General features: G+C 45.6%; 2 protein-coding genes across 3 annotated transcripts in view; one reads left to right on the forward strand and one right to left on the reverse strand.

Annotated features, from left to right (window-relative positions):
* The first annotated feature begins 2262 nt into the window (after positions 1–2262).
* Positions 2263–13193, forward strand: N4BP2L1 (NEDD4 binding protein 2 like 1). The gene is made up of 5 exons (XM_081198032.1): positions 2263–2510; positions 5947–6074; positions 7599–7687; positions 9610–9686; positions 10874–13193. Exons 1-5 carry the CDS (start codon positions 2359–2361, stop codon positions 11115–11117), a joined length of 690 nt encoding a protein of 229 aa, XP_081054158.1. The 5' UTR covers positions 2263–2358; the 3' UTR covers positions 11118–13193.
* Positions 13194–13373: 180 nt separating this feature from the next.
* BRCA2 (BRCA2 DNA repair associated) overlaps positions 13374–24697 on the reverse strand; it is a 38222-nt gene continuing 26898 nt past the window's right edge. For both annotated transcript variants that reach the window (XM_081197847.1, XM_081197848.1), the window contains exons 21-25: positions 23442–23608; positions 23209–23347; positions 21545–21801; positions 14308–14448; positions 13374–14103 (exon numbers count right to left, since the gene is read on the reverse strand). In XM_081197847.1, the coding sequence (XP_081053973.1) occupies positions 13684–14103; positions 14308–14448; positions 21545–21801; positions 23209–23347; positions 23442–23608 (1124 nt within the window). In that variant the 3' untranslated portion in view covers positions 13374–13683. The remainder of the gene's footprint in view (positions 14104–14307; positions 14449–21544; positions 21802–23208; positions 23348–23441; positions 23609–24697) is intronic.

A 24697-nucleotide genomic window follows, 5' to 3' on the forward strand; every position in this document is an offset into this window, starting at 1 on the left:
GGTGCCCCGCAAGACGAATGCCTCGCAAGACGAAAAACCCGCTAGACGAAAGGGTTTTCCGTTTTTCAATGCGCTTCGCAAGACGAATTTCCCTATGGGCTTGCTTCGCAAGACGAAAACGTCTTGCGAGTCTTGTGATTTTTTTCGCTCCCCCCCTTTTTCTAAGCCGCTAATAGCCTTTTAGCCGCTAATCCGCTAAGCCTTTAATAGCCACTAAACCGCTAATAGCGCTAATCCGCTAATAGGGTTGCTTCGCAAGACGAAAAAACCGCTAGACAAAGAGAATCGCGGAACGGATTATTTTCGTCTTGCGAGGCACCACTGTACTTCCTTTTCCATGGTGCTGGGTCTCCCCCACTCTAGAAAGGCCAATTGGGTACTTCCTCGGCACAAAGCATTCAGGTGAGGTGGCTGGGACAGCACCTGCACACCTACTGTGGTTTGCCGCGACACTTAAGACGCACTCTTTAATATATACAGCACTCTACCCCCTTGTGATTCCTAGCACCTGGCATTCAGAGGCATACTGCCTTAAATATTGGAGGTGATAATTCACTGAAGATTTGGATAATTAAAGTAAATTCAAGCATGAGGGCCATTCCCAACAGTAGTCAAGATAATACAATCATTCTAGCATTACCTGAGAGTTGCTAATAGTTGTCAGATGCTTCAGCACTACCCATTTATTTAGCTGAAACAAAACATGTCTCTCCCATATTCGTCTCCACAACCACATAAGGTGCTGCAACCTTCCAACAGTTTGACTTCACACTTCTCCATTGTCTCCCGAGATGGACAGATGCCAACAACCAACAGCTTCTTTAAACCAGGTGTGTGGAACCTGTGGTCCTTTAGATGTTGTTGAACTACCAAGTCTCCTCAGCCCTAGTAAGTATGGCCAATCATCGGGGTTGATTGCAATCCAGCAACAACACAAGAGCCACATGTTAGCCTCTCCTGCTTTAAACAAAAGGGAGTGAAATATATGTGAATATCTTGTATGGGTTAGCCACCAGGAGTCAGGAGTTTCTTTTTGGCTCTTTTCTTGTTTAAGAGAGTAAAGTTTTTGTCCAGTTTCCTCTTTGGTGTGCTCGTAAACCTCCCCTGAAAATAAATAGGAGTATAAATGGGAGCACTTTTGTTCTATTTTCTTATGAAGACTTGACTTCATGCCTTTCATGCTTTTCTCTTTTAGCACTATCTAGTTTTCGTGTGGGCACTGAGCATATGGGATGTGGCTTCTGAGCACTCCTGACTAGGCCCACTCCCTAGATGCAGGTGTGTATGACATGCATTTGAAAGAGCCCATATGCACGCTCTCCCTTATCCATTAGGCCAGGTGTGGAGAACTTTGGCCCACTAGATGTGGCTTAACTACAACTCCCATCAGCCCCTGCCAGCACAGCCCACGGCTAGGGATAAAGGGGGCTGTAGTTCATCAACTCCTGGAGGGCCAAAGGTTCCCCACGCCTGGACTTCGGCCTGGCTCTAAAGCGAGCCTTTTTGGTCCTCTGTGCAGAAGCAACTGCTGTTTAATCTTTTCATGACTTGGGCTGCAGTCCTACACCTGCGTGCTTGAAAGCGAGCACTATTGCACGAAATGGTTGCTTGCGAGTAGAGCTGCAGATGACGCGGCTCTTCTGGCCGCAAGTGCTCATGGTTTTGAGTTTCGAAACATGGGTATTTTAGTCGTAATCGCAACTTCCTTCCTCAGCATGCGAGGGCACTTATTATTGGGACAAAACACTCCTCCGGGGGAATGCGAGGCGCCCGCAAACAGCGCAGCAAAGAGAGCCGCTGCATCTCGCACGTGCCGGCAGCGAACACTTCTCGCTGCAGGAAAACATTTCCTATCTCTGCAGAGGAGGGCAAGCGCTGCCAGGGGGCCTCAAAACCATGCTCCAAAAAAAGCAAAACAAAACAAAGCGCGGTGCATTATAAGGTTGCATTTCTGTCCTCGCCAATGCCATAACACAAAGAAGCACGCCTTGAGGTAAAGAAAGAAGAAGAAAAGGGGGGGGGGCGCAGGGCAGCCTTGTAGGAGAAACCGGAGTCGCGCCGTTTGTGGCTCACGCAGTTCTGCCAGAGGGCCCTGCTTCCCGCTTTGGGGAATTGAACCTTGACTCGACGTGGCTGCTCCCTCGGGGGTGGAGGGAGGCCTGTGAGCGGAACTCGGCTGCTTCAGGCGCCGAGGAGGGGAGCGAGCCCGCGCGGCGCTCTGCCCCTTTGTCCCTGGACGCGCCCGCCTTAGCGGGGCGGAGAGAGCGGACTCCGCCCGCGCCCGTCACGAGGAGCCATGTAAACAGTGTCGGTTCGCAGGCTTCCCGAGGAGGCGGCGGCTGTTGCCTTTCCTCCACTATGGAGGATAGCCTGGCCCGCGCCTTCGGAGGCCTGAGCCTCCGCCAGCCCCCCGCGCAAGGCAAGGGCCCCCCTCGCAGGAGGCGCCGCTTCAGCAAAAGCCTCTACTTGCTGCGAGGCCTGCCCGGCTCCGGGAAAAGTACTCTGGCCAGGTAAAAAAAAACACCCTTCTCTTTTCGAAGGAGAGAGGACTCCTTCAACTCTCGAGTCGTAAAACGACGGAGATGAAGTCTTGAGCGGGAAAACCGCTCTGGTTTTCTTGGCATTCAAGAAGGGTTCTGGGATAAAGCCCTGGGTTCAGCAAAGCGCTGCTTGCTCCATGTTGATGGAAAGAGGGGTGGGGTCAACTTTATTTTTTTCTAGTAGGATGGCTCCTGTGGTCGACATTAGATAGGCGTATTTCCTTGTCACTGTACCACCATGCATAGCTGTCAACTTTCAGATTTGAAAATAAGGGGTCAGCAGCCTCGAAAATAAGGGATCAGCAGCCTCACCTGTCCTGGGGACAGTCTACGGGATATCTAACAATCCGGGATAGCAGTGGGAAAAGGCGTTGAAATAAGGGAATTTCCCGCAAAAAAAGGGAAGGTTGACAGCTATGCCACCATGCTGGGAAAAAGCTTTGTCTCTGGGGGTTCTGATTGCTGCTGCACGATTGTTCAAGGTACAGGAGCACGTCTGAAACAAGTTGGGGCTGTTCATGGTAGGTCAAGACAGAGCTCCAAGATAGCTCAGGGAAACAAGAAGAGAATTGGTGGGGTGGTGGCTGCTACTGCTCCTTCACAGCTGTCGCTGCCTCTCTTTTTCTGAGCTGCAGCAGTTTTGTTTTCTTAATTGGTTATCAGTCCCTACCACCAGTGTAACCTTGAGTGATAAGAGCAATTGCCAGTAATTAAATATATTTTCTTTTTGTAAACATATATTTGGTATATTTCCCTGTTTCGACATGAATATTTACCGACGGGAATTTCCCAATCCTCATAGGGCCTTGGTTCAGCTTGATTCTGAGAAAATCAAACAAGATACTTTGGAAGGCAGTCAACATTGCACTGAAAGCACACACACAAAAATATCGCTTTGATTTTAATGACTCTGGATTTTGCCCTCGGTTACCATTTTCTTATGATTAACGGAAGTGGAAAGAACTGTTTTGATCACTTTAAGGAAAACAGCTAACGTCTTTGTTTTCTTTGTGATGTCCCACATTTTTAATACAGAATTTGAGTGGAGTCAACATCAGAAACCTATAATCAGTATGCAGTACTGTAATATATTTCCTGGTGGCTTAAACTAATATAAACATTTTCCAGCACAGGTAGCTTTCACCAGGGTTCCCTGATTTGTGGCACACCAGCTGCCTCCCCCAACCAAGTATTGTGGCCTCCCAAGCCAGCAGCAAAAGCAGGAAGCAAATTAATTGAACTCTTAGGAGAGCCTGTTCTACATCACTTTTGGGCTATATGTGGCTTGGTGGGTCACAAACCTCATACTGGATGAAATGAAACAAGACACCAAAGACTAACAGCAGGTTTTGCAACTTTTGTAACTTGCATGTCACTAAAGGTAAAGTGAGTTGAACTGGAGTATAATGGTGAGATTCACATTACTCTTCGTTTCCAAGCACAGGTGTTATGTTGTCTTCGAAGAGCATATAGTTACTATCAAAGGCACAGCTCTTGATTTTCTGCATGAAACTGCTTGGAAATGGCTTGTTTTTAATTTCATTGGCTTTCAAAATGTGCTTCTGGCAAGCCAGTCATGGAAACATTGGCTCTGGTTTCACATCTCACTGATTTTAGGAAGTGCAAAAAAACTCACACTATTAGTATGACATGGTTCTGGTTCAACAGACCTGAAGAGTTCATACTGAAGGCATGCTGACTGAAAAGTGAAGGGTGAAGGAAGAGTTAAGCACTTTCCCCTTGCCTCACTCACCCCTTGGATATTTAGTCTTCTTGTCACATCTCCAGGATAAAGGAAGCACAATTTATAGCAAGTGTGAAGAGAAGCATCTGGTCAATGAGGACAGTATTTTAAAAAATGCACCTGAGAGTTGCACAAAGTCCACAGTAGTATGCATTTTATAAGCAAAGCATATATATTAAACAGTTGGGAGCATAGAGATAAATGTGACCTGACAGTTCAATTCAGCTTGCTGGCCTCTCTCTTTACTTTTTTGATAAATTGAGGCCTGCCTCTGCCATTGCTCAACAAGATAAGGAATTGAGAAATGAAAGTTTGCAGTTAGACTCTTTTTTTTCTAGATCACTTTTGGCTTAACTTGCTTTGTGAAAGGATTCTTTTATTGTGCTGAGATATTGCAGATGATACCTTGACATTCCACCTCCAGACATCAAGGCTCCATTGCTGCAGCTTCACCTTTTTCAACAAATCTTTCCCATGAGAAGTCTGACATATTCTGTTGTCCTTTACTGTCAAGAGGAAACTTTATGCTAGGGATGGATGGATGGCATTTGTTGATAGTATCTTATAAGAGTATAGACAAGTTGAGTCTGGATTGAACAGATGCTGCTTCATCCATATCTAAGTGAGGCTAAGTCCAACTGCTATAAACTGGTTAAGTGGGTGGGTCTTTATCATTCACTGTCCTTTAAAAATATTGTTGTGAATGTAATACATAGATGTGGGCTGGGGAACCTATGTCCCTCTACTGTTGAACTACAACTCCCACCGTTCCTGACCAGTGGCTGTGGCTAATGAGCATTGGAGTTCAACAACAGCTGGAGGGCTAGTGTTTCCTTATTGATGATATAGAGCTTCCCTACCAGTCACACCCACCTGCACTGGATTTTGCATAGTTTGCTATAAAAGGCAGACTCGAGGACTGCTATCCTGCCCTGAAAGGCTGTGGTCTGCATCCACTGCGCCTAGACGATTGCTCCTTTGCTGTTATAATAGCTCCTCCTCCCCAGGGCAGTATTGGATTAGGAGCAGGAAGACTGAGATTCAAATCGCCATTGAGCCACAAAGCCTTGGGTCAGCCACTATCTCTTAGCCTAACTTGCCTCTCACAGGATGGTTGTGATGATAAATTGGGTTTTACGGTGGGGAGGAGAGAAACACGTATGTTACTTTACAGTCTGAAAAAACTTGGGACCAGGATACATTACAGATCAACCCCCTTGATACAGACCACACCAACCTTTAAGATCTTTCAAGGGGGCCATGCCTCTAAGCATATTGCCACTTGGTGACAACATGGAAGCTGGCAATTTCCATGGTAGCAGCAGCTCCCTGGAATGCCCTGGAAATTTCACTGAACGTTGTGTTTTTATTTTTATGCAAACTGCTTAAAGGTGGTTTTTATTTTATTGTATTAAGTGGTATTAATAAATATTTTCTCCTGCAGTAAATTGGGGGGGGGGTTTAATTTGCTGGTAATTCAACCCTTGCTTGAATGGTGCTTTATTTTCATTTGACGATTCCTCTAAAAGTGCACGGGGAACATTTGGGCCCCAATTAAATTGAAGGGTGGTGTTGGTTAGAAAATGAAAAACTTCATTTCTAATAGTTTTACTAATCCGTATGACGTTTTGACCTTTCCTTACAATTGTTTGGTCTCAACAGGCAACTGAAACGTGAATTTCCCAGTGCAGTTGTTCTGAGCACTGATGACTACTTCTCTGCAGAGGATGGCACATATGTGTTTGATCCTGATGCTCTAGAAGATGCACATAGATGGAACCAAAAGAGAGGCAAGTACAGCCCTTCCAATAAGAATAAGAATAAGAATTTATTATTTATACCCCGCCCATCTGGCTGGGTTTCCCCAGCCACTCTGGGTGGCTTCCAACAAAATATTAAAATGCAATAGTCTATTAAACATTAAAAGCTTCCCTAAACAGGGCTGCCTTCAGATGTCTTCTAAAAGTCTGGTAGTTGTTTTTCTCTTTGACATCTGGTGGGAGGGCGTTCCACAGGGTGGGTGCCATTACCGAGAAGGCCCTCTGCCTAGTTCCCTGTAACTTCCTAGTTTTGTGTGTTAGGTTTTGCTTCCTATCTACACCTTGTACTCTTCAGCAGTTTTCTTCTACAAAAAGTTACAGCAGAAGAGAGCCTTGCTGTAAGAGAATGTCTTATTTGTCGCACCGGCGCTATTCATTTTGATCAAAATGGCTTCCAGAGTTGATCAAAACATCAATTACTAGTAGTAAGAAGTGAATGATTCTATGGAGAAAACAATGAGATGCTATTTAGGGGCTAATGTTTGAGTCTCTAGTACGGACATGTGGAAAAAATGCATTATAAAAATTCCTAGCAAAGGAATGAATTGTACAATATATGCTCTATAATCAGTTGGCATTGCTTCCACTGTCAGATATCTAAAGGCAGATTTGTATGCCCTGATAATAAACTTTTAATACTAAAAATATAAGCATGACCACTGCCATTAAATAACAAGAATAACAATAACAACAATAATAACTTGTTTTCACATTTTATTTCTAACTTTGTTGTATCTTTCTCTTGGGTTTGAACAGATTGGTTAAGGTTGTGTCAGTCATAATTTCAGCGGTTCTGATGTTAAATGAAAACATGGATAACTGAAGATTTTCTGGACTAATTGCAGCACTCCAAGAAGGCAGGAGGGGAGCAAGCATGGCACATGCCTTCACAAGGCTTCTGTATATCTTGTCCCAATAAGCTGAAATAGGTACATTGAACTGGGCCGTTGTGTGGATTTGCTCACAGCTCCCATGTAAAGATAACTACGTGAAGGAGAAATTTGTTTTCAAAAGTTTTGTGTGAGAGTCCACATTTCCATTGTATCTCTGATTTTGAATTTTGTATATGACTGAGCACACGTTCTCCATAACGGTTAGTGCAGTGTCTCCTCTGGACGGCACCAGATTTATTATGGAGCCTAGCTATTGCTAGCCACCTTCAACCACCTCTCAGATGCCAGGTCTGCTGAAGGCACAAATCTTTCCCAGCTTTTACAGCAGCCTGAATTCTTTTATCCAAGACCAGTGTTTCATTCCCTTTATATCCCTTGCTTGCAGTGTCTAGTATATTCCTGCCTGACATTAATATGGGTGGAAATTAACAGACTGAAACTAAAGCACATTATGGACTATATCCTGTGTCTTCACAGCATATCAGTACTTGTTTGTGACACAGTGAATCCCCAAAGGCTCGATTCAGAACATCTGTGTAGGTAACAGGATGATTTCACTGATTGTCTGGTCTTTTAAAACATTTACGTTGTTATGTTACAGCACGTAAAGCCATGAAGAATGGGAAATCCCCAGTTATTATTGATAATACCAACGTCCACGCTTGGGAAATGAAGCCATATGTGATAATGGTAGGGGAAACTGACCTGTTGTCATTCTTATTTAGCCATGGGTTCCAAAAATGAGCAGATAATCCTGCTATATGCTATCAAGAAAGGCGGGAAAATGGCAAGAACTTCTAATGTGCTTAAGATTTTTTTCAAACATTATTTTTCTTTCACAGATTTTGCCCAAGCCCTGGAACATTTTTTTGTGCCACAACTGGATTGCTTTCTACCCCCTCTTGCTCCCTTCTTCTTTGGGTTCCGTTTAGTCCAGGCATGTACAAAATCCATTTTGGGGTTTTAATCCAGCCCGCCGGTCGGTTTAATCCGGCCCCTGTGGCAGTCTATCTCCTGGGTTAAAATCCTTAAAAAAACTCAATAACTTCAATCCTAAAAAAAGGTCAGCTACTTCGGTTGGCCCTCATGCATGTTCACTTCCATCAAATCTGGCCCTCTTTGAAAAAAGTTTGGGCACCCCTGGTAGTCATTGTGTTTTCCTTTCAAGTTTAGGTCACTTAACATTATCTGACTCTTAGAAACCACTAATGGTCCTAATCTTTTGCACAATACGTGGCTGGATGTGCCAGTAAAATGCTGATCTTCCATATGGTCTGGTTTCTATGCCTCAATGAGCATAGACCATGCAGTCTGTGTGATCAGCTTCCTGATCTTGCATATGGCACTACCTTTAGCAGAACCAAACCACTGGTTAATCATATTATTGGTTCTGACTGGTGAAAGCTTTCCAAGATACAGCCAGTTGCCCAAGAACCATTTAACTAGACATGCCAGGGATCTTCTGCAGGCAAAGCATGTTCTGTGCCTAGGGGCTATGGGACAGCATCCTTCAAGTCAGAAAGAGTGTCACTTTCTTTAATCTATATTATATGATTCTTCTTTTCTGAACTGAGCATACTCTGTAACTCTTAGGTTGCGGGGGGTACATGAGTACCTTTCCTCCAGATTGCACTGTTGTTGCTGGGATCCTACTTCTCAAACTGCAATTAGTGTACACTTGCCTCCAGCTAACATCTGGAGATGGTTTGGTGACTGTGCTGGGAACCTGGTAGGATAGTGCCTATCACTCATAATGAGATGTGCTTTCTGCCCCTGCGTCTGTATAACTTTTGGTATATTTTTGCTGTAGTTCAAAATCACTTGAAAAAAATCACCTTGGAATCTGACTCTAGAATTAGGTCAGTCTGCTAATTTCCCTTTCTTTGTGTGTGGTTAATATAACTTTGACAGCTTCTAAATTATTAATGAAGCAACTATTTCAGCATCCATAGCTCATCACCTGTGTTAAGAGCACATAATTTGCTGTACTATTGCATGGCTTTGCTGTTTTTCTTGAGAAGGAATGTTTGTCAGAAGTGGCAATATATGATAGTGTTGTAAACTGTTGAACTCTTGTTTTCTCACTTACCTTGGCAACCTTTATGTTTAGAGATCTTATGGAATTAAAAGAGGTAAATTATTTTGAACTGCGGGACAGCACAAAATTTTGAGATTTACTGACATGACAAATATGGTATTAATAGTGTGGCCATGTTGTACTGAACTACAGTCTCACTAGAGTTTAAGGCTAATTATACAGTCATACCTCGGGTTCAAGTAGCTTTGGGATAAGTATTTTCGGGTTGCGCACTGCGGTGACCCGGAAGTAACGGAGCGCCTTACTTCCGGGTTTCACCGCTCGCGCATGCGCAGACCGGCAAAATGACGTCACGCATGCGCGGAAGCGGCAAATCGCAACCCGCAGACATGGGTTGCATTCGCTTCTGGATGTGAACGGAGCTCCGGAACGGATCCCGTTCGCATCCAGAGGTACCACTGTATATGCTTTATTATACTTTATTTTTATACTTTGTTATGTTGTGCATATGTAAATCATGAAAGGTAGCTTTTTATTGTGACTTGATTACAAATTCAGTACTCTTTCACATCAGGCACTTGAACACAGCTATGAAGTTCTTTTTCGAGAGCCAGATACACACTGGAAATTCAATGTTCGGGAACTAACCAGGTACAGTTTTTTGGCTTATGTTTTTAGCTGCTATGAGAATACAAGTGATACCTGCAACAAAACATTGCACTATAGCATAACCTCTAACAGGAGCTCACCTGTTCAGAATGCCAGCTAGCCATGCCCTCTTGCAGAACATTCCATTCTACCCCTAGATCTGTTCTGCTTTTTCATCTGATGCACCTTTCATTGCTGTGCACCATGGTCAGTCCTTACTGGACTGTTTGGGTTTTTTTTGCCTCCTTGGAATTTTTTTAAAGTTCTTCTGCAAAACTTTGGGGTCTGTGGAGCATGCAGATACCTCTGAAGGTGAAGTGATTTCTCCTTTTTGAGGGTCTGTGGCTGGAAAGTCAGTTGCCACGGAGAGAGTTAAGTCAAGAAGGACTTTATTTTATGATCGCAAAAGGTGGGAGTACTATTTATCATCTTCTCAAAGATAGGAAGAATTCAAAACAGCCAACCATGACATTGCATGGGGTATATAACCTTTTATGGCATATTACATACACTAACCACCTTTCGGACATGCGCACTGTATTGCAGTCAGGCAGTCTTCAGCATGCTCCCTGCATGATCAACGAGTGGATAGTTGCTCATATATCATTTCTTATCTATCACTTCCCCAGCAATAACTCAATCCCCCCTTTATTCTTTTCCTTGTAAAGCTAGATAGTTTTACACAGCCATCCTGTAACACAAACCACTTCCTTTTCTTGTCATTCTCTTCCTTTATTGACAATCTGCAATTCAAGCAAACAGGGCAATTCTCAATGAGGGATTTTATTTTTTTCTTCATTAATAAAAAAAATTCCCTTTAGCTCCCTCTTGTACGTCTGTGGCACTATTTTGGCTTTCCTTTTGTCAGGACTAATCATCTGTGATAGCTAGTAGATGGATGAGTGGGACCTGCAACAGTGTGTTACAGTGTGGAGGGCTCCACCCTGCGCTATAATCGGTATTGCGCTCCCCATTTTCTCTTTTGCTATTAGAGGGAATAGTTCCCCTTAACCTCTTAGGTCTCATATCCACAATGCTGTTCCAAACCATGAACACACATTAATGGATTAATTTGTGAACTAGGTTGTCATGAAAATGGAAGGAGTTCACATGATGGCTGGTATTCACATGCTGTTTGGATATGTAGCTAACTAAATATACTTACGTATATGTTTACATTTATTCCATAGACGGAATGGCCATGGTGTTCCACGAGAGACAATACAGAGGATGAAGGAGCAGTATGAACATGATGTTACCTTTCATGATGTGCTTCATTCAGAAGAACCAGCAAGACATTTCAGTAGATCCTATGGCGTTTACGATACTGGTTATTCCCATGTGAACTCAACATTCCCCAACAGAAGAGCTAACAGCAACTCCAGAAATGAAAGATCATTTAGTAGGAGAAATGATTTCTACTCGGTATATTAGAGTTTTTAATCAAGTTGCATAAAATTTTGTTTTATACCTTCAGGAATTCTGTACTTAAAATATTTGTATTTTTCTATTGGGCTAGATTTAGTTCTTAAATCTCCATATATTCTTTTGGAGGTTAAAAAACCCTGTTTTAATATTCTTCTGATGCAGATTATATTTCTTCACTCATGTTTACACCTGGCTTTATACACACACACACACACACACACACACACACACTTTTGACAGGATGATTCACACTTAGGAGTGTAAACATAATGAAGAACCCACAGTAATTTTTAGCAGCAACATAGAAAAGGATCTCCATGTCATTGTGCTCATATACTATGGGGGGCAAGGAATTGGCATCCCTGTGCAGATCGAGCTAACAGTGGTGCTATACAATGTTTGGTCCTGGTAAGGATGCACACAAATGAGATTTCATATCATTAGTGTGCCATTGCTAATCATAGTATAGTGCAACAGTTAGAACTCTAATTCCCCTGACTTCCATCAATTGTTCAGTATACAAGGCTGTGGAAATGTAAACAGATTTCCCTCCATAAATATTGACACAATAATTAATTTTACAGTATACAAATTTTAAAATGTTAGTTTCTTCTGTATCTAGGTTTTAAAATTAAGTTATAAATCTGCATTTCACAGGACCACCTTCTTTTCTACATTCCATCTTAATTTAGCTTCATTTTTATGACATTTACCTTCTTTGACACAGCTGCTTCTCTACTTTGCAGTTTACCTCCTTTTTTACATCATGTAGATTTCCTTTCTTGCTGAAACCAATGAGGAGCTTTATTTAGACCCCCATTTGTTGTCATTGCTCACCCTATTTTTTATTATTATGATTCCTGAAACACACCCCAAATAGTTTGCAACCGTAGGAACAATTCAGGAACTAATCTTGACAACAGATTAGTTCTTCTGTGCTCCACAGTAAGAGTTGGGTACTCCTCAATTTCCTGTTTGGTAGCAGCATTTGCTAAAGGTGGGTAGAGCAAGGAAACCTGCCTAAATTCAGTGGCCATTAGAACTAGAGATTAACTGAAATGAATGAGAGCAATTGGCACTCTTGTGACTTTTGTTAACGCTCAGTGCTAAGTGTTATTTGTGCCTTTTTGCAGCCTGCTAGTTTAATTTCTCTAGTCGTGCTTTTTCTCTTCATCTAATTGTTTCCACAGATCAGATACTACTCAGTATATTTGCTTAATCATTCCGTCTAAAAGCTCTTTAAGGGTAGGTACTTATTGAAACTACAGTGGTACCTTGGGTTAAGTACTTAATTTGTTCCGGAGGTCTGTTCTTAACCTGAAACTGTTCTTAACCTGAAGCACCACTTTAGCTAATGGGGCCTTCTGCCACCGCTGCCCCGCCGGAGCACGATTTCTGTTTTCATCCTGAAGCAAAGTTCTTAACCTGAAGCACTATTTCTGGGTTAGCGGAGTCTGTAACCTGAAGTGTATGTAACCTGAAGCGTATGTAACCCGAGGTACCACTGTAGTAAAGAGTGATGTAAAAATAAGATAGTAGAGTTACAAGCAAGATAACTATCCAATAACTATGTTAACTTCAGATGCTTTAAAATTGATTGCTGGCTTAAAAAAAAGAAGAAGAACTAATCTACTTGCATTCCTACAGGGTGTTTCACTATTAACCTGATTCAGATGTTTGCCCTCGTCCACTCTAAACAAACATGGGTATGTATGTGCCTCCAAGCTCTGCATCGTCTGGACCATATCTTGAGTCCTCCACAAGTTTGAGGGTGAAGGTATGAAGTGGGGGCCATTCTCCTCCCTTTGCACAATTGGTTCTAAAATTGCATAAGGAATGGAAACTCGGTTCTTCATACCTTTGCCTTCAAACTCATTGAGGCCTGTTTAATACAATAAAGGTGACATAGTGGAAGGATTTTTTTGTCAGAGTAGCCTTACTGCCCACCATAGGCTTCTTTACACAAGAGGAGACAAAACACCCAAATAGGGCTATAACAAACATAAGGTTTGTATGTTTTGGGTATGTTTGGCCTTGAACCATTGTGATTGCTATGCAAAAATAAACAAGGGAATCAAATTATATTGACTGCATGTTTTGAAATGTACACTGGAGTTCTAAAAATATACGATGCCTTCATTAAAGTTGGTTATTGCTGAACTAGTTCCATAACTTTTGAATGTGCTTCTACGCAACATGACAGGATTTTTAAAATTTACAGCCATTCTTACTGGATTTTCATAATCTATTCGATAGAGCATACATAATCATACTAAGCTTTATTCTGAATTGAAATGAGTAATATACAGACACGCCTGTACAAAACACTTATAACATTTACAAAGATTGCTTAAATATTTAAATGTACAGGGGCATTTATAAGTACTTTCCTTTGTCTTTGGGACTTCATCTGCACAGCTAATGGAAGTATTTGTTCCATTTGTCTCCTTTGTAGCAGCCTCTCCTTACAGTCCTGCAATATATCTGTTTTACCAGAATATTGGAATTATTCCTTACTAAAAGGCTGACAGGAAGAGCAGTGGATATGGAATACACAATTATACCCACCAAATCAACCTGTATCTTCTGGAAAACTACTTACAAGGGCTTGTGTATTTATCATTGCAAGCTCCTCGTCAGCAACAAAATTATTTTCAAGAGGAGAACCAGTCTCACTAGACCCTCTCAGGGCAGATTTTTTATTATAACATGCTGTTCTTTTCAGTGGCTTTTCAAGTTGAGTGCCGGAACTTCGGGGGGGCTGAAATGCCCTTTTCAAAGATGGAGAAATAAATATACAGTTGGTCTTCACTGGTGGTGGGGAAGGTACTCGACTAAGCAGGTCCATTGCTCTTCTTTTCTTACAGTTCCTAGGGGTTTCTTGTAGTTCCGCTGTTGTTTTTGCTGACCCTAGAGATACCGGTGGCTTTGAATCTAGCTTCCCAAGTGACAAAGGACTCTGATGCCATAGTCCACTGCTAGGAGTTGCAATCTAATTAAAAGGGGGGAGGGAGAGAAAACTAAGCTTGAATTCTGTCAATGACTACTGCCATTCAAAAACATCTGAACTAACCATTACTCCACCACCATCCTTGAGGTATTTGTACTTACTTGAGATGGTTAAATAATGCTGTCTGATATTTAAATTGATTATACTGGTAAATATAATCATCATAATAGATTAATAAAAACTTACGGAATGTTTATTTCCTGCATCAGATTTCTGAGAAATGGGATCCAAGCCACATTCTTGGGGCAAGTTAAATGTTTGTGTGTCATCTGTTTGTAGCAAATTCATCAGTTTGCATTGTGCATCTTTACCAAAGCAGCTGCTATTCTGCAGGACAAAAATATATAGTTTTTACTTTTAAAAAAACCCTTTGCTAGATTAACATAATGAATATGATATGCTATAGATACTCAGGACTACAATATCTCAAGAACCACCTCTCTCAATATAAACAGACACAGACCCTGAGATCATCATGCGAGGACTTCTTCATGTGCCTCTTCCACGAGAGGTCCAGAAGCTGGCAACATGAGAACGGGCCTTTTCTGCAGTGGCTTCACATCTGTGGAATGCTCTCCCTAGGCCTGATTTGTGTGGCACCTTCATTATACTTCTTTGGGCCTCAGGCAAAAACGCTTCTCTTCAACTACACCTTTGGCTGATCAACATACTATGTGCTTTCACATGTGTTTTGGGGGGTGTTTCTGGTTTTGTTCTAATTTTTATTAGGTATTTTGTGTTTTTATTTTTATGCTGTGAACTGCCCTTGAGATCTTCAGGTGAAGGGCAATACACAAAATGAATGAATGAATGACATTTAATCACTTGGGAAAACTGACCCTATACGTATATCGTATGAATAGTTATAGGCAATGCCTATGTCCAGTGCCAAAAATACTGGCGTTCACATTTTGTTGTTTATATAAGCAGCAGATTGGACTGGAGACCAAATCATGCAGACCTCTTCTCCTTGTACAGAATGAACACATGACTAGTGCATGAACAGGTCTTGCATCTTTGGCCTGCAGCTTCACGCATTTCACTACATGGGTGCTTTGGGAAAGTTGGACATCTTGTATGGACAAAAACCCTTATCAAAAAATATATGTTTTGGCGACTACTGCTAATACTGCCCTAGAAATAGTGTAATGCATTTTATGAAGTTGATAGCTTATTTGGAGGGTGCAGCTGGCATCCTACTTCTGGACAGAGGCTTGTGGTCAGGAACACATTACAGCTGTTCCAAGCTGTCAGGGGTTTAGGTGCAGAGGCACGGGCAAGGGAGGAAACAGAGAGCGAAGGGGAGGAGACAGAGGAAAGGATGAGTGATGACGACGACCCGAGATCTCCCAGTCTTTCCAGTGAATCAGAGGATTCACAGAAAGGAGCACCAGTGGCCAGGGCAAGGGGGGAGTCTAGGGAGGCACCCCAGGAAGATAGAGCCAGAGGAGACTCAGGGGGAAGCAGCTGGAAATCGGGACCAGCGTCACCGCCAGGAAGCAGGGAAGAGGAAAGGAGCCAGGGGGGAAGCGCTGGCAGCTCACCACAGGAGGGAGGGCAGGAGTCAGGAGTGGCCACACCTCCATCGGGGAGCGAAGAAACGGTTAAGAGGAAAGTGGAAGGTTGGGCGCGCGCGCCAAGTTCAAATGCAGAGGAAGGCGGCGCAGTGAGCAGCCCCGAAAGGGAACCGGGTCCTAAAGCCCGGCGCAAGGAAGCAGAAGGGTCCGGGTCAGCGTCAGAAGAATCCCGGAAGGAAGAAGCCCCGGGGGGTAGAGGGACCCAGAGGAGGACAGTCAGGAGGAAAAGGTGGAGCAAGGCTAGGATATTAAGTTGGTGCGCACGGGGCGGAGACTCAGACGGAGCCTCGCCGATCTAGCTAGTAGACGTAGAGTTGCAGACAGCAGCGTGAGAATGGAAACTGTAATTCAATAAAGACTTTTACTTAATGACCGCTGGCTAGCGTGATCCTCTGTGAGCTAGGATCTTGAAGCAGCTCTGACAGTAGGCTCCGTCTCCACATTGTGGGCATCTGCAGCCTCGAGGAGGGGAGAGAAACAGGCGCCCACTAGCGAGCTCACGAACGGCAGGAGACATGACGGCTGAGCAGCAGATAGAGGACCTCAGAAAAGCAGTGGCACAACTGAACGCCGAGGTTCTCGCATCCAGGAAGAGAGAGGACGAGGCAGCTGCCGCCTGCAGGGATCTCCAGGTCAGGTTAGACGTACTGGCAAAGCAACCACCCCGGCAGGAGGGAATTGGGTTGGCGAGACGAACAGGCGGGCTGCTCTCTCACTTCGATGGGAACCTGCAACAGTATCCCAACTTTAGAGCCGACGTACTGTGCGCACTGCAACTGTTGCATAAAGACTTTAGAGATGAACAGGAGAGAGTGGGGTTCATCATGTCCCATCTGCATGGGGAGGCGAAAGCATGGTTGCGCAATTTATGGAGAGATAACGATCCGGCGCTCCAGAATGCGGATGCCTTTATTAAAGCGATGGATGGGTGTTTCTTATCAAGTATTGACATTGATCTTGCACGGAAGGAGGTGCATGGGCTGAGACAAGGGAGGGCCAGCGTCAGACAGTATCATGCCCGCTTTTTCGCCTTGGTCAGCGCCCTGGAATGGGACAGAGATTCGGCTCCTGTAAGAGACCTCTTTTGGGAGGGACTGCACAACTCGATTAAAGATGAGATAGCGAGGGGGGAGAGACCCCGAACCACCCAGGAGGTCGTTCAGAGGGCACTGGCAGTGGGGGTGAGGCTGGAAGGACGTCCGTGGAGCAAGGACGAAGGACGTGGAGGGCGCGAACCAGCCGGGGGCCCCTCCTTCTTTCCCAGAGAAGCAGCGCGGGCGCAATCCACGCCTCCGCCAGGAGGAGGAGCCGAACCTATGGAGGTTGGAGGTGCAAGGGCTCAGTCAGCAACCAGAGCCCTAGCACCGGCAGCAGTGAAGGCGAAGCCTCCTAGAGGGACCAGGAAGTGTTACGTCTGTGAGCAGCCAGGGCATATGGCGAAAGAGTGTCCCCAGAGGCCCCACAAGCTTACTGCAGCCTCAGCAATGGTGACTGCAGCAACGCAGCAGGGAGGACCACAGCAGGGAAACGACGATGTCTGGCTGGAGGAAGAGGCACTGGGGCCCAGCCAGACGTGTTAGTGACGCAGTCCCCAGAAATTTTACAGCCCGTGAACCCCCTCCCGCCCAAACCAGTAGTGAGGCTCACAGCATCTCTCCAGCTGCCCAATGGAATCACCATGGACGTGCCAATCACCATCGACTCCGGCAGCAACGCGGACTTTATAGGGCAGGAATTTGTCGACAGGCACGCTGTGCAGTTGCTGCCGGCCACACTGCCCCTGCAGGTTGTCACGGTGGATGGCAGGGAGCTGCTAGGGGGGCAAGTGGTGAAGCAGACGCCACCAATGGTGATGCGACTTGGGAATCACAGGGAAGTCATCAGCTTCAACGTCACTCAACTGTCTGACACGCCCATTGTATTGGGTATGAGTTGGCTGGACAAGCACAGCCCAACGATGGCTTGGTTCCAGAGGCAGCTGGTCTTCGGCTCTTCCTTTTGTGCTGAACACTGCATCGTACCCAGGCAGGAAGGAGAGGAAGAGGAGTCACAGCTGCTGCTAGGCACGCTGCAAGCGATTCCCCACAAGTACGCAGAATTTCTGGAAGTTTTCTGCGAGAAGGAGGCGGACAGGCTACCCCCTCACAGACCATATGACTGCAAAATTGACCTGCTGCCGGGGGCGGCGCTGCCTAAAGGGAAGCTGTATTCCATGTCTGAGGACGAACTGCAGGAACTCAAAGACTTCATCGATCATAATTTGGAGCGCGGTTTCATCCGGGAGTCTAAGGCAGTGGGGGGCAGTCCTGTATTCTTTGTTAAGAAGCGAGACACGCCCCAAAAAAGACTCGTAGTGGATTACAGGATTTTGAACAGTGTGACCAAGCCGTCGGACTTCCCCATGCCCCGCATCGACGACCTCCTGGCGAAGGTACGGAAGGGAAAGGTGTTCACCAAGTTGGACCTGCGGGGGGCGTACAACCTCATTCGCATGCGGGAAGGTGATGAGTGGAAGACAGCCATGTTCACGCCACTGGGTACCTACGAATACAGAGTTATGCCTTTTGGACTGCAAAATGGCGCTCACGTTTTTCAAGCATTTATGCATCACGTGTTGGCGGGACTTCTCTACAAGACGTGCGTCTGTTTCTTGGATGACATCCTGATCTTTTCGGAGTCGCAGCAAGAACATGACAAGCACGTCAAGGAAGTGCTGGGCAGGCTAAAGCAACACAGGCTCTACGCCAAGCTGGAGAAGTGCCAATTTGACGTGCCGGAGGTGGATTTTCTGGGCTACAAGCTGTCTGACAAGGGGCTCGCCATGGACAGCGCCAAGGTTCGAGCAGTGTTGGATTGGAAGAGCCCACGCAACCGGAAGGAGGTCCAACGGTTTGTCGGCTTTGCGAACTTCTATCGCAAGTTTATCAAGGGCTTCGCGATGCAGACGGCGGCCATCACTGACACCCTTAGCTCCAAGAAGAAGAAGTTCATCTGGACAGAGCAGGCGGAGCAGTCCTTTCAGGCCCTCAAGCGTCTCTTCGCGTCGGAAGAGCAGCTGCTTCATGTCAACCCCAGCATGCCGATGAGGGTGGAGACAGACGCTTCGGACAGAGCAGTGGGGGCGGTCCTGCTGCAGAAGGACCCGCAGGGCGTGTGGCGGCCGGGAGCGTTTTACTCCAGGAAGCTCAGCAAGTCCGAGCAGAACTACACCATATGGGACAGGGAGTTGCTGGCCATTCATGCAGCGTTCAAGGCGTGGAGGCACTTTCTGATCGGCGCCAAGCACACGGTGCAGGTTTGCACGGACCACAAGAATCTGGAACACTGGCGCACGGCACAGTTCCTGAACCAGAGGCAGATACGTTGGGCTGAGTTCTTTGCGGACTTCGACTTCCGAATAGAGTATGTCCCGGGGGACACCAACATCATGGCAGACGCTCTCTCCCGCAAGCCACAGTATCTGGAGGACGCGACACCAGCGGCCGCCATGCACATCTTTGCACCGACAGTGTGGGCGTGTGCCGCGGCGACCGTGGACCTAGAGGCGGTGCGGCGAGCGTTGCAGGGGGACTCCTTCGCACAAACGAAGATGGCAGAGGTGCGAGGGGGCAAGGCAGCGGCCGACGGTTTCCAGCTACGAGATGGCTTGCTCATCCGTAAAGGGGCCATCTACGTGCCGGGTGACGAACTTCGAGCCAAGGTGCTACAGCAGCTGCACGACGCACCCACGGCCGGGCACTTTGGCAAGGAGAAGACGGTGGAATTAGTAGCCAGGGATTTCTGGTGGCCTGGAATGAGAAGGGGAGCCGCAGTCAGCAGATGCGTTCGCGTCGGAGCTGCAGGAAGTCCACGATCAGCTGCGGCGCCACCTGGAGCTGGCTAAACACGCATACAAGGTACAAGCGGACAAACACAGAAGGGTTGGCGAAGAGCTCCACGTGGGAGACTGGGTCTGGTTAGCAGCCCACGCAGTGCCGGCCAGGTCGTTGGCCAAGAAGAAACTAGGGCATAAACAACTGGGGCCCTACCAAGTCGAAGAGCAGGTCAACCCGGTGGCTTTCAGGCTGGCGCTTCCGGAGGGTTCCAGAATGCATCCGGTGTTCCACAGATCGGTGCTCACTCCCTACAAGGCACCGCACAGGTTCCAGGAACCCGGAACGGCGCCGAGTCCGCTCAGAGAAGGAACGGGGCACGCGGGAGTGGCACAGGAGGAGCGCATCAACGAAGTCACGGAGATTTTGGACTCCAGATGGGGGGAAGAGGGAGTAGAATACTTTCTCGCCAGGGAGGGCACCCCGGCAAGTGCGAACAGCTGGGTGCCGGGCTACGCTTTAGACGAACCTCTGCTCAAAGACGAGTTTCATGCCCTCTTCCCACATAGACCTATGCCAGCAGACTTTTTCGACGACTGGCTTTTCACGCCCACGCTTTCGGACAGCACGTTCAGGGGGTTCGACTCGGACGAGGAACCAACACGAGACGTCCGTTCCCCGGAGGGGTCACCCTCGGGATCTGTCTCAGAACCCTCGTATTGGTGGGACGATAGGCCGGAGGAGCAGTTCCGCAGGAAGTGGCTGGACTGTTCCGGCCGAGCAACGCCGCCTGGAGGAAGTGCGGGAGAGACGGACATGGACATTTTCGGGGACGACCCTGGTTTCGAGCACGGCGGCACAGAGATGGAAGAGGAGGTGACTGTCGTCAACGAGAGCAGAGAGGAAGACCTGGAAGAGTTCCGCTGGAGGCCTGCCACGGGAAGCGACCGATATCCGACGTTCGTCCCTTTGCAACAGCAGCCCCCAGCTCCAGCACCGGAAGGAGGGGAGGGGGGACTGGGGGGCTTCGAGGGGGGGATGGATGTCAGGGGTTTAGGTGCAGAGGCACGGGCAAGGGAGGAAACAGAGAGCGAAGGGGAGGAGACAGAGGAAAGGATGAGTGATGACGACGACCCGAGATCTCCCAGTCTTTCCAGTGAATCAGAGGATTCACAGAAAGGAGCACCAGTGGCCAGGGCAAGGGGGGAGTCTAGGGAGGCACCCCAGGAAGATAGAGCCAGAGGAGACTCAGGGGGAAGCAGCTGGAAATCGGGACCAGCGTCACCGCCAGGAAGCAGGGAAGAGGAAAGGAGCCAGGGGGGAAGCGCTGGCAGCTCACCACAGGAGGGAGGGCAGGAGTCAGGAGTGGCCACACCTCCATCGGGGAGCGAAGAAACGGTTAAGAGGAAAGTGGAAGGTTGGGCGCGCGCGCCAAGTTCAAATGCAGAGGAAGGCGGCGCAGTGAGCAGCCCCGAAAGGGAACCGGGTCCTAAAGCCCGGCGCAAGGAAGCAGAAGGGTCCGGGTCAGCGTCAGAAGAATCCCGGAAGGAAGAAGCCCCGGGGGGTAGAGGGACCCAGAGGAGGACAGTCAGGAGGAAAAGGTGGAGCAAGGCTAGGATATTAAGTTGGTGCGCACGGGGCGGAGACTCAGACGGAGCCTCGCCGATCTAGCTAGTAGACGTAGAGTTGCAGACAGCAGCGTGAGAATGGAAACTGTAATTCAATAAAGACTTTTACTTAATGACCGCTGGCTAGCGTGATCCTCTGTGAGCTAGGATCTTGAAGCAGCTCTGACACAAGCTATTACCTGAGTTTCTATAGCAAATGTCCTTTAATTAGGGCAACTAGAGAAACAGCTTTCACAAAATACTGAATTGTCTTCCACTGGAGACTAGACAAGTCAAAACATTAAATGCTAATTTAGTATGTCTTTTGTTGCAACCAGCCTTTACCATTTGATATACCATGTGTATAAGGTAACATAATTCGCCCGCCCCATGCCTTCAGTGCATTGGATAGGTGAGATCAACGTACCTCTACAGTATTTCTCAGTTCATTAAAAAATCCTTGGAGATGACTTTCTTTTGGATTTGAGGAGAATGCAGAAAGGTCTCCAGCCAATAATGTGGGGATGTCTGATCTAAATTCAGGTCGCCACTGAAGGTTGATTGCAGAGATCAACGTAGAAGGAATAATTATGTCATCAATAGCAAGCTGCTTAAGGTCTGTATAGATCTGGACTGCTATGAAATGATGATTCTCATCTGACAGATACACCAGTGTAGAGAAACCTATGTTAGAAATGAAACATAAAAATTTAGCTTCACTTTTAAAATTAAAAATACTAACCCTTAAAAAGTTTACATTCTGGGGAACTTGAATATAATAGCTTATATACTTTGAGCATTGTATTGGGGAAAGCCTGTAGCCTACTAGAATGAATGCATTAAGCAAGGTGTATCTGACCAGCAGTGTTTCAAGACACAGTACAAGAATCAGGTGAGCTAATTAAAATGCATTAAAAAATTGGAAATTTAAAAACCGATTTTAAGCAATTTCTCCTAATGTAGTTCACAGAGGATTGCACAAAGTCTTCCCATTTGTGCAATAACTTCTACTTGTGCAATGGAACCTCTTCTCCATCATCTCTCCTTGTGTGTCCCTGTGCCCCCCAAATCTGCTCCAGAGCGTTGGGGAGAAGCGGAAGTCCTTGTGCAAACAGAACAGCCCTTATTTCCTAAACATACTAACTGGCTCTTTTAACTTTTAAAACATTGTTTCCAACTAAACAGAACTTTTCAAACTGCTTAGGAACATAATCAAAAGCAATTTGTTGTTCAACTTACGAGTTTTTTGTGCTACAGAATTAGATCCACATTGACCCAAAGCAACTCAGTACAGAAATAACTGATTTCTATTTGCCTTTCTTGGCTCATAAAGGTAAAGGGACCCTGACCATTAGGTCCAGTCGTGACCGACTCTGTGGTTGCGGCGCTCATCTCATCTTTATTGGCAGAGGGAGCCGGCGTACAGCTTCTGGGTCATGTGGCCAGCATGACTAAGCCCCTTCTGGCAAACCAGAGCTGCGCATGGAAACTCCATTTGCAAGGAGGTTAATTAAGATGATAAGTACCTAGAGTTTTCTAGAAATTGCTCATAGTTGCTGGGCAGAACAATGTTTATGGATTATAATTTAAAAATAAAAGCATAGTCATACATTTTCAGAATTTGAGAACCGAAAGAATAGCAGATTTCAAGTAGTAACAGGCATGAAAATGAAAGTACAAGATCATCCAAGTGGGGTCACTAAATTATCCTGATGAAATACAGGTTGGTGCTTTCTGGATCTTTGTATGTGTGTTGACTTGCCAATGCTTGGGTCTGATAGGAACTCCAGAATACATAACCTATTGTATTGTTGTATGTAATGCCTGACCTGAAAAGCCAGATATTTTTCTCTGGTTTCGGTTCATGATTTCATTTTGAGATTAAATGTTTTGGCTTTAACAAGTCATTTAGGTATGCTTATAAACAGGATTCTAAAACCATACTACAACTGAAATGTAAAACAGTAAATCTGATTTCAGTAAAATTCCAATTTTAAAAATTTGTTACAAACCCTAATAAGGATTCAGACTGGTAACTTAAATAGGATTCTTTTTAACTCATTATAAATCAGTGCACTAGTCTTAATATACCTGTTCCTTTTCTTAGAGAAACTATATATCCCACCAAATCCACTTCCGAACAGGTAGGATAGAAAGATGGTTCCAACAGCTTGCTGAATCTCAGGCACTCTCTTGGCCTGTAAACTTGTGACAGGGTTTCTTGAGACACCTAAAGAATTTTGAACAATGACATTATTATTCATTTATTATAAATGTTGCTTAAATTTTTAGGTTAATTCACAATGACAGGCCATAATACTTACTGGCAACTGCAGATACTGAGTTTTCTTGGTAGCTGTTAACTGTATATTGGCAGTCTCCAACTTCCCTTTGGATTGGGATGCAGATAATTGGAAGACTCTATACCGACCTCCTTCCCTTAGGAGGGTAAAAATGTCTGATGATGGGCGCCACATATTCAATACTACTTCTAAAGATGTAAAATTAAACAATATGTTACCCTTCAGCAAGATGGACCACCCAAAGAAGGCATGCAGGACCCATGCTGGGTCTTAGTAATCACAGCATCCTTTTCTAAATGCTCACAGACCGACTGTTGAATTATCTGTTCTAGGACCTTCGCTGGTATTGATGTCAAGCTCACTGGTCAGTAGTTACCTGGATCTTCCTTTCCCCCCTTTTTGAAGATGGGGACAACATTTGCCCGCCTCCAGTCTGTAGGGACCTCACCTGTTCTCCAAGAATTCTCAAAGAAAATAGACAAAGGTTCTGAAGTTACATCCACAAACTCCTTTAGTACCCTTGAATGCAGCTCATCAGGCCCTGGAGATTTGAATTCATTTAAAGTAGCTAGGTGACCCCTTTCTACCTCTTTTCCTATCTTGGGCTGCAGCTCCCTCCTTACATCATTTATCAACAGGTTGGGCATCACTTTCCTTTTGAGTGAAGCAGAGGCAAAGTACCGGTAGGTGTTGAGTAGTTCCGCCTTTTTCTCTGTCACCCAATAGCATTTCTCCATGTTCCCCATGTAGAGGACCTACCACCTGCTTGTTCTTCCTCTTACTTTGGACATAGCTGAATAAATTTCTAACCTCTCTTGCAAGCCTAAGCTCATTCTGACTTTCCCCCTGCAACTGTTGGCTACTTGGGTATACTCCTCCTTTGTGAGTTCCCCTTTCTTCCATTTCTTATACATGCCCTTAACTCTCAACTAATCTGGAAGCTGCTTATGCAGCCACACTGGTTTCCTTAGATGCCCTTTCAGAATTTTTCTTTTTTCTTTCTTGTTGATATTGTCTGCATTTGGGCCTTCAAAATTTCTCCTATCAGAAACTCCCATCCTTCTTGGACTCACTTCTCATTGAGTATTTCTGACCATGGGATCATTCCCAGGAGCTCCTTCAGCTTTTTGAAACTGGCCTTCTTAAAGTCTGAGTGCCTGTCCAACTACACTCAGTTTTCCCTTGCCCCTGTATCCTGAAACCCAGGAGAACATGATCACTTCCTCCCAAGTTTCTGAGCACTTCCACTTCATCAATCAGTTTCCTCCCTATTGGTG

Source organism: Podarcis bocagei (assembly GCF_964188305.1).
Source record: "Podarcis bocagei genome assembly, chromosome: 6".
Lineage (NCBI taxonomy): Eukaryota > Metazoa > Chordata > Lepidosauria > Squamata > Lacertidae > Podarcis > Podarcis bocagei.